This window comes from Myotis brandtii, unplaced genomic scaffold, assembly GCF_000412655.1.
Source record: "Myotis brandtii unplaced genomic scaffold, ASM41265v1 scaffold915, whole genome shotgun sequence".
Lineage (NCBI taxonomy): Eukaryota > Metazoa > Chordata > Mammalia > Chiroptera > Vespertilionidae > Myotis > Myotis brandtii.
The window spans coordinates 1,284,909-1,300,445 of NW_005371769.1; the positions used below are offsets into that span (position 1 = coordinate 1,284,909).

Sequence of the window (15,537 nt, forward strand, 5' to 3'; positions counted from 1 at the left end):
GAGGGGAGCTATGGGGGGAAAAAAGAGGAACAACTGTAATAATCTGAACAATAAAGATTTATTTAAAAAAAAAACCACACACATCTAGCCCGACTGGCGTGGCTCAGCGGTTGAGCATTGACCTATAAACCAGGAGGTCATGGTTCGATTCCCCATCAGGGCACATGCCTGGGTTGTAGGCTCAATCCCCAGTGCGGGGCGTACAGGAGGCAGCTGATCAATGACCCTCTCTCATCATTGATGTTTCTCTCTCTCTCCCTCTTTCTCCTGACCTGCCTGGTCAGCACCACTCCAGGCAGAGGCCCCGATGCACCTGCCCTATGGGGCTGCGACTGGCCGTTTCCTAGCCCCTTAAAGGAAACGGTCTGACGATGACTTCCTAGACACACTCCCTGAGCGTTGTCCATGGAAGAAAAGGGGGATAGATTGACATTTAAAACGTCTGCCTGTGAAAGGCAGTGCCCAGAGAATGCGGCCGCGGCGGTCAGGACTGGGGGGAGGGAGGAGCAGGGGCACACAGAGGATGGCAGGGCCATGAAGCTGCCTGTGCACTACCATGGTGGTCCATGCGTCCAGACACACAGAGTGTACAACACAGAGGGGCCCTGAAACAAACGATGGGCTCTGGGTGATAACAATCCATCAACGTTGGCTCATCAGTTGTAACAAGTACACCGCACCCATGCAAGGCATGCATCCGGGAGGGACAGCTGGGAACCTTCTGTACATTTCACTCCATTTCCTCTCAATCTAAAACTGCTCACAAATGGAAAGTCTATTAATCACATTGAAAAGTCCGACTAGCGTAAGAACGGTTTTCATATTGCCTCTGTGCTGAAATGTTGGCTAGGCCTGAGCGCTCCACAGCTGGAATCCAGAAAGCCGTAGTTTTCATACAGAAGCTGAAATGTGATGGAGTAAAATGTCCAGCAGCCGGAGGCCCAGCACGCCCAGTCCTGCCCGGAGAGCCCCTCCCACTCAGGTTTGGCTGGGACACTCAGGTGACTGGGAAGGAGTTCCTGACTCGGCTGCTCTGTGGGAGGGAATCTGTGTTCTTCTGTCCCCAGGCATTCCTGACACCGGTGACTGGAATCCAGAGCCAGCTGCCTGTGTGTGGCCTGTACTGGGGGCCCAGGACTGGCAGAGCCAGTGGAACTCCGGGGGACTCCAAGGAGACCCCCACCAGTTGGGGGGGGGGCAGCTCCAGAGAGATAGGCCCACAGTCAATATGCCCTCCCCACTTCTTGTAACCCTCTTCCCCCTTCAGGCTCCTGTTTAAATGACTCCTCCTCCAGGCAGCCTCCCGTCACCCCAGACTCTGCTGCCTCCCTTTTTGTGGGTCAGTTATGTAAAAATCATATAAACACAGCCACTGAGCTGTCGCTGCCCTGCAGGCCTCACACCTCAACCCTTTGGATGTTAAAACGGCAAAATAACCTCTGGGCTGGGCCTGAAGCAACATCGTCTCCCAAACAACTGTTTGCAAAGGTAACAAGAAAGCGCACATTATGGTACCAGACGGAAATCAAACATTGTTCAGAATCAGCCTCACTGTGTTACCGGGTCTGCACCGGTAGCAGCGCCTTCCTGCTGAGGACGGAACTGTCCCTTCCCTCTGTCTCCTCCCGGAACACCGTTTGGGCTCCTGCCTCAACCGGTGCATCTGGAAGAGCTGTTCTTGTTGATCTCGATAAACGCTTTTGGCCTTTTACTTTAGGTGAACAGCACCCATCCTTCTTTGAGTCTCTGGGGTCTTGTCATGCTACGTTTGTCTGTGCGGGTCCTGTGTCTTGTGCCAGTCTCCTTCCCTGGGCCATGTGCCCTAGGAGACGGGGGGAGAGGGAAGGAGGGAGGGAGTGTCAGGGTTACCCACCAATGTCTCCCTAGCATCTAGGAGGCCAACACATAGTAGGTGCTCACTAAATGTTTGTCAAGTGAATGATTAGATGAGTGTGGTCAGGACTGCTCCAGGCAGAGGCGTCCGGTTGCACCAGCCTACGAGGCTACAACCTGCCGGGTGATGCCCAGTCATCGGCAGGCACTGGGCCGCCTCACTCCTCAGTCGGTTAGGAAGCCGTCCCGCCCTGCCCAGGGCACTCCCACAGGGACCAGGCCAGGGCAGCTATCTTAGGAGCCTTGATCCCAAAGCATTTGAGCTGCCACGACAGGTGGGCCACACACAGCCCCCACCCCCTTCCTGCTTCCTGGGGCTCAGCTCCGGACAGGGCCAGAGTGGCGCCTTTGTCTGCGGGGCAGGCTGTCCTGGATCGGGCATTTGAGACTCCCAGGAGGCTCTGGCCTCAAGAGAAACGCGCCCCCCCTCCCCCGCCCCAACATTTGGTTCTGAGTGAGGGGTGCACGTTCAGCCCTTGGGGGGAAGACCCAACAGGCACAGTGCCAGTCCTGTTCCCATTCTGTGTCCCATGCCAGACCACCCTGCTTGCCTCTGGGGTGGACCTGGAGAGTCCCTGGTCGCGGGTCAGTGGGGTGGCCTGGCCACCTTCCCTAGTGTCCATGGAGCCCTGAGCACCGCATCCAGCGGGGAGGATGGTGGCTTGCCTTCCTGAGCAAGGACTGGGCTCCAGCCCCTCAGTCCTGCCTGTCCATGGGCCATGGAGTCCTGCCTGTCCGTGGGCCACAGAGTCCTGCCAGCCTTTCCTGTGCTGTGAGGGGTGCACACAGGACACCCGATCCACAGTTCAGAGGAGACTCCCAGGGTCCTGGGCACGGGCCTCATTGGAACTTGCCTCTTCTCCTGGGGACAGCGGGGAGGGCTATGTGGAGCCCCACGAGGCCCCTGTCACTCGGCAAACATCACTCCACAGCGCTGCTAGCCTCGGCACGGCTGTGATAGGCATGTGAGGCTGTATGTGGGGTCGTGGGAGTCCTGAGGGGCCAGGCCATTCCTGCCTGAAAGAAGCTTCCAGTCTGACAGGCTCCCAAACCAGAAGCCTGTGGCCGAAGCTAGTCCTTCATGCACCTGCTCTGGCCTTCGGGGGTTGGCCCACAGGGTTCCCAGGACCTCTCAATGGGCACCGATGTGCAGGAGCCGAGGGCCCAGTCCCGAGGGTAGCTCCAGCTCTCACAGGCCCCACCACTCCCGGGGCTTGTACCCCGGCTCACTTGTTCCCGTCCCACCGCCCCCAGCATCTGCAAGGTCTAATCCGGGGCCCTGCCAGGGCCCAGAGCAGGTGGGGCTCAGGAGGGCCCGGTTTGGGGCAGACAGGTTCCCTCTACACACACCAGCCGTCATCGCCCAGCCTGGACATTCGTGCTCGGGACACAGGTCGGTGATGGACGGGGCCAGCGTGGACCCCAAACTCAGAGTGGCAGCATCCGCCCTTGCCCTCCACCCAGTGAGTGTCGCAAGCCCATGCTGACAGCCACTGAGGACCCGACGCCAGGGCAGGGCAGAGTTGGGACATGATAAGATAAATATTGCAGGCCTGGCCGCATGGCTCAGTGGTGGAGCGTCAAACTATGAACCAGGAGGTCATGGTTCAATTCCTGGTCAGGGCACATGCCCAGGTTGCGGGCTCAATCTCCAGTGTGGGGTGTGCAGGAGGCAGCCACTCAATGATTCTCTCTCATCATTGATGTTTCTATCTCTCCAGCCCTCTCCCTTCCTCTCTGAAATCAATAAAAATATATTTTTAAAAAAGATAAATATTGCAGATTTGCTCTGAACTTTGGGGACAGAGGAGTCCTCAGTTTACGGCTGCAAGTATATCATGAGCTCAGTTAGTGCCACTAAGATTGTAATGCCATGTGCCACGTTAAAGCAGCACCTTTGAAGTAAATGGTTGGCCCTGCAGCATAAAAAATCCTGGCTTTCATGGGGGTTGCTGGTAACAGGTGGCTTTAAGCTGGGCCTTTTATCCGTAACTGACTTTGCCAGAGCGGGGCCGGCGGGAGGGAGGCCGCTTGCCCGCACTCAGCCCCCGCCCTCAGCGCTGTGCTGCGCCTCCTCCACTGCCTCGGGCTGGTAGACAGTGTTTTCTTGTCCCTGTGAGTTTTTGCTCCTTTCCATCGAGGCTCATTCTCATCCCCCCCACCCCCTCTCTCTCCCTCTTCCTGGCATGTGCTCTGAATGGAGTTGAAATAAACAGCCTGGCTGGGCGGAGAGGTGCCGCGTGGACACGAATGCTTCTGGACGGCCAGGCCATGCCGGCCCACCTAGGGGAGTGGACCTCTGGGGCCAGAAAACAGTCCCCTCTGAACAAACGCGTCCCCCGGGACACTGTCACAGGATGGTGACCGATAAGACAGTCGAAGGACCACAGGCCCCTGAGCTGCCGGGGCCACTTCCCTGGGGGCCTGTGGGCCTGTCTTCTCAGATGGGAGCCTCTCCGCCTCCAGGTGCCTTTGGGGTCTGAGGAGGCTCTAGTCGCCTCCCCCAAATCAGGCCTGGGCTCGATGACTTGGGGTCTGGCCCCGCAGAAAGCCGGCTCCTGCCTGACACCCCCTCGGGCAGCCTCATGAGCAAGTCAGGGGTCCACACCCAGGAGGCAGGTCCCTCTCAGGCCACCACACCCTGCCCAGTCTCTGGCTCCCAGACCCCAGCCCTCCACCCCCCGAGCCTCGGCTCCAGGCATGACCTCAGAGTTATATTAAGGACCAGCAGCGGCAGTGGGGATGGGCGTCTGTAACCAGATAAGACCAGCAGGACGCACTTGTCGGAGGCGCCGGATTTATCCTCGGCTCAGCTGACGGGCTTCGGGCACAGCCCTGGGCAGGCGCGGAGAGCTCGGGTCCACCAGGGCAGCTGCAGACAGGCTCAGGAGGGGGTTGGGCTGTCCCAGTGCACTCACCACACTCAGGTTAAAAATCGCCGCGATCAGAGCCCCGGGCTGTGGGCGCAGCACAGCTCTGGGCAGCTCTACCCAGGTTCCTGGGAGCCGCTGTGCCCCACAGGCCTCGGCCCGGCCAGCACAGCCTCCACCCGCACCAAGACCCGACCTGGAGCCGGAGGGACTCAAGGTCCCTGCACCACCACCTGCCATACACAAGGGGCCTGAATGGCCACAGCCTTGGGGGGAGGACAGTGCCCACCCAGGAGGGGCAGGGGCTGCCACCCAGGGCCCCTCCCAGACGCGTGGACAGGCCACCCCCTGCTGGGGAGCACCACCCTAAGCCCAGCCTCTCTGTTCTCCAAGGTCACAGCGAGCGAAAGGCCAGCGTGGCCTGGAACCCAGCACTCTGGCTCTCCAGCCAACCAACACAGAGCACCCTCTGGCGGTTTTCCTGTTGGGCCCTGGGGCCGGCCAGTCTGCCCAGGCAGTGGGAAGGGCGCTGGCCCCACAGGGGAGGGAGGAGCTGAGCCTCTCCTCACTGCTATTTTTTAAAAAATATTTTTATTGATTTCAGAGAGGAAGGGAGAGGGAGAGAGAGAAAGAAACATCAATGATGAGAGAGAATCATTGATTGGCTGCCTCCTGCACATCCCACACTGGGGATCCAGCCCGCAACCTGGGAAGTACCCTTGACCGGAATCAAACCTGGGACCCTTCAGTCTGCAGGCCAACGTACTATGCACTGAGCCAAGATGGCTCGTCACTGTTATTTAAAGGCTGGGAATGGACAGGTGCAGGGAGGTGACAGGATATCTGAGCCGGGTGCAGGGGAGGGGCTGCATGGGAGGCTCCGGGCCTGGGGCAGAAGGCAGCCCCAAGGTTCCTGGACACCCCTACATGCCCCACAGTGGGGCCCAGGTAGTCCCGCCACGCGCTTGGCAGGAACAACAGGAGCCTCAGTGCCGCTGAGAACGCCCAGGCTCGGCTTGCATGGGGCTAGGGGTGTGGCCGCCAGGACAGCCTGCCCCTTCCTGGGTCAGCACCTGCACAGGAAGTTAAGCCAGGCCTGCAGCCCGAGCTGGCCCCGGCCCACCTACAGGCCCAGAGGCAGTTTCTAGGCCCCTGAAAAAGCCGGAAACACTTGCCCCTGTTGTGAGCAATGCCCACCGGAGCCAAGCCTTCATGTCACCCTGAGGTGGACTGTAGCCTTCCCACCAAGAAACTACCATCACCATCGTGGTGGTCAGAGGTCCTTCAGATCCTCCTGGGGAAGGTCGGAGCCCACCACACTGGAAGCAAGACTCCGGGCAAGTCATTTATCTGGGTCATTTATCGGTTTCCTCATCCTTAAACTAGGGAGTAATGGCATTCCCTGCAGGCAGCCAGGCGGAAGCCCACGGGCACAGGCAGACCCTAGAAAGATAGAGCAGGCTGGCATAGTTCTTACTAAGTGTAAATGACTTCTACTAACCTGTTCCCTCAGGAAAGGGCTGCTGGGGAAGGAGTGGAAGACTGGGAGGGAGAACAGAGAGGCTATAGGGAGGTTGCTACCCAGGCACGGTGGGCCTGACCTCTGACTCTAAGTCCATCTGGCTCCCAGACCACTCTAGCCCCTGACTCGGCCTGGTTGGACTGGGACAGAGTAAGCTGAGGGCCCAGCCTCAGGAGCCCCTACCCCAAGGTGCTAGCTCCTCGGGTCTGCTATGACACTGTCATCCTGCATGGATGGAGTGCTTGGGAAGTGCCCCTCGCCCCTGGGGTTCCTCCAGGGGGGGTAGTGTCTCCAGGACCAGCCCTCAGCCCACTCCCTGGAACCAGCGTTGTGCTCGCAGCGGCTCTTCCGCAGGAGAAGTGACTCTGTGCCTCTCGCACTGAGGGCTCCATTTCTTTGCTGATCAGATGCAGGGACCAGGCCATGCAACAATGCAGGTGGGATCTGGTGTCCACAACGTGCACCTCACCCTATTGCTGGCCCACACCCCCACCTGTCCCAGAGCCACCACCATGAAGTCACCTCCATACTCCCAGGAGCCCTCACGCCCACTGGTCAAGAGGGCAGGGCAGCCATCCTGGCAGTGCCCACCCCCTCCTCAAGGCATGCCACTGGCTGCTTGTGGAGGGCCCAGTGAGCCCCGAGGACCTGAGGCCACGGCCGCGTGGTCCCAGGGGTGACTGTGCTCTCCAGGAGCCCTGAGCGCACCCAGCTGCACCCACACCTCCTGCCTGGAAGGGGTGTGTTTGGGCTGGACTGCACGGAGGGGGCCAGGGACCATGCTTGGATGGAAGAGCAAGGGGAGAGGTGACAAGCAAAGAAGGGGGGACACAGAGAGAGCCAAAGGGGGTGAGAAGAAAGAGAAAGAAAGGAGATGTAAGCTTCGGGAGGCTGGGCGTGTGTGCGAAGGACGGGAGGACGCTGCAGGGCTGGTGGGCACCTGAGGGTGGCCGTGCGGATGAGTGCCAGCCTGCCCCGCTGCAGTCTAATTAAAATTCCGAAACTCCTGTGACGGGGCGCAGGCCGCGTGCAGATGGCTGCCATAGCTTAGCCTGGCGCCTCAGCATCCTCGGACAGCACGCGACCGTGCGCCCACCATGGCCCCCAAGAGCAGACCGGGGGTGTCAGCCAGGCTGGGCCTGGTTGGAGCTCAGAGACAGCTAGGGTAGGGCAGGGGAGCCCCCACATTTCACAGGGGATGGCACAGCACCACTAGGGAGGGAAACAATGTGCCCAAGGTTGCCGGGAGGATGGGGGCAGGGCAGCACCAGGTCCTGGGATGCCTCACCAATGGCCCGGGACCCACACTAGCCCCTTAGCTGGGGGGAAGGGGCATGAGGAGGAGGCAGTGGTGTCACTTTACAGGCCTTTGGGAGGCATCCCATAGATGCCTCCCTATAGCCTCTCTGTTCTCCCTCCCAGTCTTCCGCTCCTTCCCCAGCAGCCCTTTCCTGAGGGAACAGGATAGTAGAAGTCATTTACAATTTAGTAAGAATTATGCCAGCCTGCTCTATCTTTCTAGGGTCTGCCTGTGCCCGTCCATGGCAGCACCCCCTCCCCCCGCCCCTCGCCCCGCCTGCCAGGCTCCAGGAGTCATGTCCAAGCTCCGTGCCTGCCCAAGCTGCTTCGGCCCCACCACCCACCCAACCCCACAGGGCCAACTCTTGTCTCTCCCACGTGGCCACTCACAGGTGCCCATCAGCCCTGCACGAGGGTAGTGTCTCACACAAGGCCTTCCCACCAGGCCAAGAGCAGGGAGGTGCCCAGCAGTGGGAGGCCCCAGGCAGAGGACACAAGTCAATGTTCCCAGACTTCCTTCACGGCCACACGTATGGGAAACGCAGAACCCAGGGGCAGGTGGAGCGGGGCAGGTGAGGACCCCACTCAGAGTTGCCTTTGGGCTGATGGAGGGCTGGGCGTCGGCTACCAGCCATGCCCACACTCACCGCCCCTAGGCTTGCTGACCGACAGTGTCCGCAAGGGTTCTGAGGCTGCATCTGGGTGGGGCAGTAAGAGCGGGGATTGGCTGGTGACTTCTGACAAGGGCAGAGGAAGACCGGCCAAGCATCAGGGCTCGCACCGGCCGTGTCCACACTGCAGGTCTTCCGTCTCTGATGTGAACTTCAGCTCTGGCTGCGTAAGCGTCTGTGGCCTCCCCTCCACCTGGTGTCTAAAGCACAGCGCCCTCCCCTGACACACAGCATCCTTGGCCTGCAGTGCCTCGGGCTCCCACCCAGCTGGAGCCCACGCTCCTACTGGATTCATTCTCCGCCTCTTCCATTCAGACACTGGCTTCTCCACTGATTGGCTGAGAACCTGTCCATCAGCTTAATGCTTGTGCCATGGATGTGCCCTCTCCTCCACCGTCCATCCAGTGGTTCCCATAGACGCCAGAACGCACCATCCAGGGCTGGGCCAGCACAGTGACCCAACTGAACCCCAGCCCATGAACATGAGGCCTTCCATGGCCTGGAGCCTTCGTTGGGTGTTTTTTTAAAAATATACTTTTATTGATTTTCCCCGGGTTCAAAGGTGACCAGAGGCCATACATGGAACCTCTCAGTAAGTGTTAGTGGCATTGCTCCTGAGGCTGCCAGGGACCCCCTCCTCCCCCAGGAGGGCCCTGCAGAGCAGCCCCTCTCTGGAATACAGGTCGATGGGGGCGGGGAAGTTGCCGTGGAGAAGCCGGGGTTGAGGTCAGCACCACAGCGATGAGCCCTGTGGACAGTGGGGGCCTTGACGTGTTGGGCTGAGAAGGGCACCTCTCTCTGTGGTCCCCACAAAGACCCATCACCATAAGCAAGTTACCAGCCCCTCCCACAACTGTCAAGGTCCTCAGAGACCAGGGAAGCCTGGGACACTGTCACAGCCCAAAGGAGGCGTGACGACCGGATGTCATGTCGGATCCTGGAACAGAAAAAGGACATCGGGGAAAACCGAGGGAACGAGTCAGCGATGGGTTTTCTAAGGCGTATTGTATAGGGGGGGGGGGGGGGCAGAACCTGCCACCCTGACGTAAGATGTTCATTTAGGAACCCGCACTGATTCCCTTCCTCACATGTTTGGCTTAGTGTACATGGTGTTTTAAAATTATGTTAATGAGTTGCCAACTTAAAAAATCAAGACCTGGACTTCCGGTTTCTCTTGAAAGTCTGGGAGACCAGCCGCAGGGGCCCAGACAGGGCGAGCCGTCTGTGCTGCCGCATTCCCCGGAGAGCCCTGCCCGCATGCATGGCCCCGTCAGTCATCGGCTGGGGTCTGCCCGCCCTCCCAGGCATTGGACAGATGGGGAAACTGAGGCCTGGAGAGAGGAAGGGACAGGAGGGGTGGGGGTGGAGGGGCAGAGGAAGAAAGCACAGGGCACTCCCATGTCCCACAGCTCCCCCAAGTCCTGTCTGGGCTCCCAGCGCCCCCCTGAGAATGCCGGCAGTCCAGCCCCGTCTCAGGCACACCGTGGCCAGCAGAAGGAGAGTCGTGCTTCAGGGGTGACCCTGGGCCGGGAGTTTGCTGACGACAGGAGTCATGGCCAGTCTGTGTGGAGGGTGGACACGAATCAGCGGCTTGGCCTGGGAACTGCTATGCCAGCGGTTCTCAACCTGTGGGTCATGACCCCTTTGGCGGTCGAACGACCCTTTCACAGGGGTCGCCTAAGACCATCCTGCATATCAGATATTTACATTACGATTCATAACAGTAGCAACATTACAGTTATGAAGTAGCAACGAAAATAATTGTATGGTTGGGTCACAGCATGAGGAACTGTCTTTAAAGGGCCAGCAGGTTGAGAACCACTGTGCTATGCCAAGAAGTTCCTGTGCAGCCTGCCAGGCGTCAAGGCAGCCGCCGCCAGCTCACCTGCCCAGTGTCCCTCCAGGTGCAGCACAGACACACACCTTGGGGAGGGAGGTGGGGGACTCAGCCCAGTCCGCCCAGAGGGCTGGGGCACCCCGCCCAGAGAGCCCCCTTGGGTCCTTCACGGAGGCCCCCAGGGCGGCCTCACCGTCTCCCAGCCCCCACCCCAGGAAGGGGGAGGCAGCCAGGCCCTCTCCCTCAGGCGGCTGCAGCCACCGCTTCCCGTCCTTTCTCAGCGTACTGCAGTTTTGCCTGCATTCAACTTGGCATCAGGAAATGAGAACTGCGGGTCATCTATTTTCTGAACACACTTTGCAAAGCCATGTGGCTTTGAGCCAGCGCTGGGGCGTGTGGCCTGGTGAGGAGGCTCTGCACTTTGCGCTCAGGCCTAAGCCCTGGAGCTGGGCTCCGCCTCCCCCCTACAGCCACCAGAGGGCACCCGCCGCCCACTGGTCGGAAGTGCACATCCTCACCCACCTGGTGGCCAGGGATTTACACTGAGAGCCTTGGGCAGTGAGGGGAGGAGTCAACCCCAGAGCCAGGCTGCCACACCCTGCGCGCCTCTGGAAGGGGCCTGGCAGCTCTTATCAAAGTAACGTGGCTCCGCGCTGTCCCCAGCAAGCCCCGCTCCGGGAGTTCGTGGAGGGTCCCAGTTTGTGCCAGCTGCCGCTCCACACAGCGGTGTATGTGGGCCAAGCGATAAGCCTGGACACCCTGAAAGCCCGCCTCCAGGGACTGCCCCCCCCCCCATCCCGTGCCCCACTCAGAACACCCACAGCTGTTGAGAACAAATGCTCACGGAGAGGGGTTCCACACGCATCATTCAGGGTGAAGCTAAAACCAACCGCAAGCCAATGGGCACCTTTCCATGGGCTGACGCTGTGTTCTTGTGCGAAGGGCCGAGTGAGCCGGGAGGGAGGGCAGATGCGAGGTTTCCAGGGCCTGTGATGGCTAAACTGCGGTGTGGACTTGACTTACTTTGGTAATTCAGAAAGAAAAGCCGAAAGGAGATCCCAAGGAGGGTGTGTGTTGGCTCCTGCTATCCTCCAGGAAAATCCCAGCTCCTCCGCGGGGCACACCTAACCCCCAAGGTCCCTCCCGCCGCCCAGAGCAGTGGTTCAGGTGCCTCAAGACCCTCCTCACCACCCCCTCGGTCCCTCTGCCCTTCCTGCTCACCCCATCCAGCCACTCCTACCCATATCTCAAAGCCCTGCCCAAACGTCCTCTCCTCTGTGAGGCCAACAGAAGCTTTGGGGTGGGGGTCAGATGGGCCTGGGGGCCCTGGCCTCCAGCTATAACCGGGGAACAAGGCAGGGTTTCCAGGACTGACAGCGCTGTGCCCCCCCGGCTATCAGTGCTCGATGATGATGATGATGATGATGATGATGATGATGATGATGGTGATGATGATGACGAAGACGACAATGGAGGTGAGAGCCGGAACAGGCCAGGATGAGCTCCCTCTGTCCCCCAGCTTCCTGAGCGGTCGGGCCTATCGCCCCCACTTCAGAAATGAGGACACTGAGGCTCGCAGGTGCCTGACTTGCCCTGGACAAACGAGATGAGGAAGCGTTGGACTTTGTCCCGGTGGCTTCTTCCTGAGACTGGAAACAACGCACATGTGCTCAAAACCCGGTGGGCTGGGGTCCCAGACTCACTTCCTAATGACCCCGAGATCTCCTGGTCAGCTGGTCAGTGGCCACGATCAGCGCAGCTCAGGGCCGCCATGGAGGAGAGGACAGTGTCTGTGGAGCAGGGCTGGGTGGCCGCAGGTTTGCTTCTTCCAAGGCTGCGATATTGGCCCACAACACTCAGTCCTAGGAAAGGCGAGCCCGGCCGGGCTGACCCTGGCACGCCCCCTGCAAGGCCTCAAGTGGTCGGGGACAGAGCTCGGGGCTGGGGTCAGGAAGCTGGAGACAGCTGTGCCTCCTTGCACACACTTGAGCCAGTTCACCTCCTCTTTGGACTCAGCTTCTCAACCTGTAATATCAGGAGCCATTCCTTGTCTTTCTGTACCCCCAGACAGGCTGACCCCTCCCTGAAGCAAAACAGCTCCAGGCCCAAGTCTGAAGCTTGGAACCATTGGAAATGGTTTGTAGGCACAGGTTGTAGTACATGGGGATCTGGGGCTAGGGGCTCAGTGTGGACAGGACCTGTACCCTCAGGCAAGATATCCCCGTCCAAAGGGGCTTCCTCGTCCCCTGTGGCCCTAAGCTGAGTTGAGAAAGGTGACAAGAGGAAGAGGGGAATTTATTCCACACTCTGTCTCCCTCCACTCTATCCCCAACTGCCCATGGGGGCCAGGAAGGGGGAAGGGAGGGAGGCGCTGGTGTTCTCCAGCCAAGGCCAGAGGATTACTCGGCCAGATAAGCCATGAGAAGGCTCTGGCCAGAGCAAGCATGGTTATCAGACCCGGGCAAAACCAACAGAGGAAAATGCCACAGTAGGGCTGGGCAAACACCCCGCCCCAGCCCTCCACTCTGTGCAGTCTTCGGCAGGGCCTTTGCTGCTCCTTGTCCAAGCAGGGGGACTAGCCCTGACTTCACCGGCTTATCTCCACGGTTAATAGTTTCCTCCCTGGACCAACGGAGCAAATGCTGCCAGTTGTCAGCTGCATGCCTTATCAGCCCCGTAAGTGGGGAAAGTGTGAACAGCCTTTGGAGAGAAACCAGAGGGAGCTCTAAGAGGCTACTTGTGGAAAAACTCAGGAGGCCCAGGATATTAATCCCCCTTTGGCCAGTGAGCAGGCCCTGCCCTTCCGAGAAAAGGTACCAGAGGTGGGGAGGCTCCATTCCTTCCACTGTCCTGCTCTAAGGCATGACCTCCTTGTCCAGAAAAGGTCTCTGTGGGACTGCTCCTTACTCTGTATGCTGTATGTGAGCACCTCTCCCCTGACAGACCCACGGAGAAAAACAAGACACCTCCCCTCCAGACAGCAGGGAGCAGGGCAGAGGGTGTGACAGGCATGGAAATGACAAATGCATAACAAAAGTGCTGTACGTGTCATATTGCTTAGTCTAGCATTGCTTAAAGAGTATTTGGGAGACATTAGTTCTGGGAAATGCCTCTTAAAAGAGGATTCCCTGGCCAATACATCTGGAAAACACTGAATGCCAGCTTTCTCCCAGTCCCATCACGCTGCTCATTGCAAACAAAAGATGAGGGTAGAAAGTCCTCCAAATGTCATCTTTTTAAGCCTACTTCACTTCGTTTCAACCTCACTCTTTTAACCCCAGAGGCCTTTTCAAGAAATGCCTATGAAACCTCATCCTTCAAGAAACCTGCTCCAAGTCTCCCATTTGTCTAAACCTTTTAAGGCTCAAAGAGGGTAATCCTGAGGTCTGTCCCCATGGAGAAGAGGCTAAACACAGCCCCTCAAGTCCAGGGGCTCTTCAAGTCACCCAAACCTCCCAACTTCAGGATTGCCTGTTGATGTCAAAGGTATCATGAACCCCTCTCTGTAGCATATGCTGATTGAGAAAACACGTAAAGACCTGAAGTTACAACTAGTCTAGCCACTCTCAAAGGGGTGTGTATTTTATGGGTTCCTTCAGCAGCGGAGACACAGGAAACCAGCACGCGTGGGCACAAACTCTCGCATCGCCGTGGGAGTCGGGTGCACAGAGGGACCTGCCAGTGCAGGTGCTGGCTTTGGCCCACCTTCGATTGTGAGCATCTGTGACTCAAGCTTCAGAACGCCCGTGACACAGACACCAGCCCCCTGTGGATGGAGAGGCCGGCTTGGGAGGCACAGGCTCTCGCTGAAATCAGTCAGAGTCCGTGATGAGGGCTCCGCCTCCTGAGCCCAGCTCAAGTGGCCTCCTGCACCCGGCGACCTCCGTGTGGGAGTCTGGCCTTTCAATGAAATATCTGAGTCGGGAGTGGGCCGCGTGCAGAGAATGGTGACAGTCAGGAGGGGTGTGGTCTCTGGCAACCAGGAGTGTCCCTGCCCGTTCTAAAGGAGGAACTCGGGCCGGGCAGAGATGTGCCCTGTGTCATACAGGAGGCTGTGATTTCTTTTTTCCAAGAGAAGAGAAATCTGCATTTTTATATAAAATTTCCCCCTTTTTTAATACACGGTGGGGCAAGCCCCCGCCATTGCCTATTTGCAGCATCTGGTCTCGATGCTCTCAGACAGAAGGAGTCTCAGGCAGGGCACACCGCTGTGCCCAGAGGTGCCCGGGATCGGTGGCCTCTCTTTAGCCGCAGTCGGAACTCCCAGGATCTGTCCGCACGGGCCGACCCCGCGGAGCTCCTGCATCGCCTGTGTTTCCATGTCTGCCCGGCGCTCACTCTCCTCCGAGCACTCAGCCCAGGGCCCGCCCCAGGCCTGGCCTGCCAGTGACTTGGTGGAGGAGTCAGGAGAGAACACACATGCTCCCCTTGGCAGTGCCCAGCTCCAGCAGCCCCCCAGGAAAGAGCGCAGCTGTGTGCCAGTCGCCCCTCCGAGCACGTCGCCCCTGGGCTGGCTGGAGAGAACCCCTAAGTTCAGGCACCCCCAGGCTTAGATGCACCCCAGAGGGAAGAGGAGAAAGGGGAGCTGCCCCAGGGTCTGGCGCCTCCCTGTCTGCCTGCTAGGCGGGTTCGCCAGCCCACCAGGTGCCAGCAGCCCCTTATCTTCTCTCCAGAGGAAGTGGAGCCAGGGCAGGGGATGGGGCGGGATGCAAGCCCACGTCTGCAACAGGAGCCTGGGACGCAGCTCCTGCAAACGATCCATCTGAGAAATGTTCCAGCTGCAGCGGCGTTGGCGGCACGGAAATTCTTTGCACATGAGGAATGGGCGGGCGGCTCGAGGCAGGCGCAGCCTGGGACGATGAGAGTCGGGCTGGAGCCAGGCGGCCATCCCGGGGTCAGCCTGGAGGGGATCCACCGACCTGCCCGCCCCACACTCCAGACCCGGGTTCATCTGCCAGGCGCCTCCCCGGTGGCGAGCCTGGCAGCCTGGGAGCCAGGAACTGGGTTTCATCCCGACTGGAGTCAGTAGGCACTGACCCATGAGACCACCCTGCGGCTTCGGTGGCCAGGACAGCAGCAGCAGCAGCAAGACATCTCCCCTCCTTGCTCATCCAGGCCGGGGACATTTCCTATAATGGTGTCACTTCCCAGGTCCCCTATAGCCCCAGAGCTCCTGAGAGTCCAGGGACATTTTCTCATTTCCCAACAACACCTCCACAGACTAGTGACACAGCCAGCAGTGACACAGCCTGCAGTGACACGGCCTGCAGTGACACGGCCTGTAGTGACACGGCCTGCAGTGCCACGGCCTGTAGTGACACGGCCTGTAGTGACACACCCTTTAGTGACACGTCCTTCAGTGACACGGCCTATAGTGACACAGCCTATAGTGACACAGCCTGTAGTGACACGGCCTGTAGTGACACGGCCTGTAGTGACACACCC

General features: G+C 59.2%; 1 protein-coding gene across 1 annotated transcript in view; it reads left to right on the top strand.

The window, feature by feature from the left end:
• The window catches only part of GATA5 (GATA binding protein 5), a 52,680-nt gene that overhangs the window by 20,264 nt on the left and 16,879 nt on the right, over positions 1–15,537 (top strand). Inside the window, exon 3 of the mRNA XM_014532773.1 lies at positions 10,241–10,253. Within this exon, the coding sequence (XP_014388259.1) occupies positions 10,241–10,253 (13 nt within the window). The remainder of the gene's footprint in view (positions 1–10,240; positions 10,254–15,537) is intronic.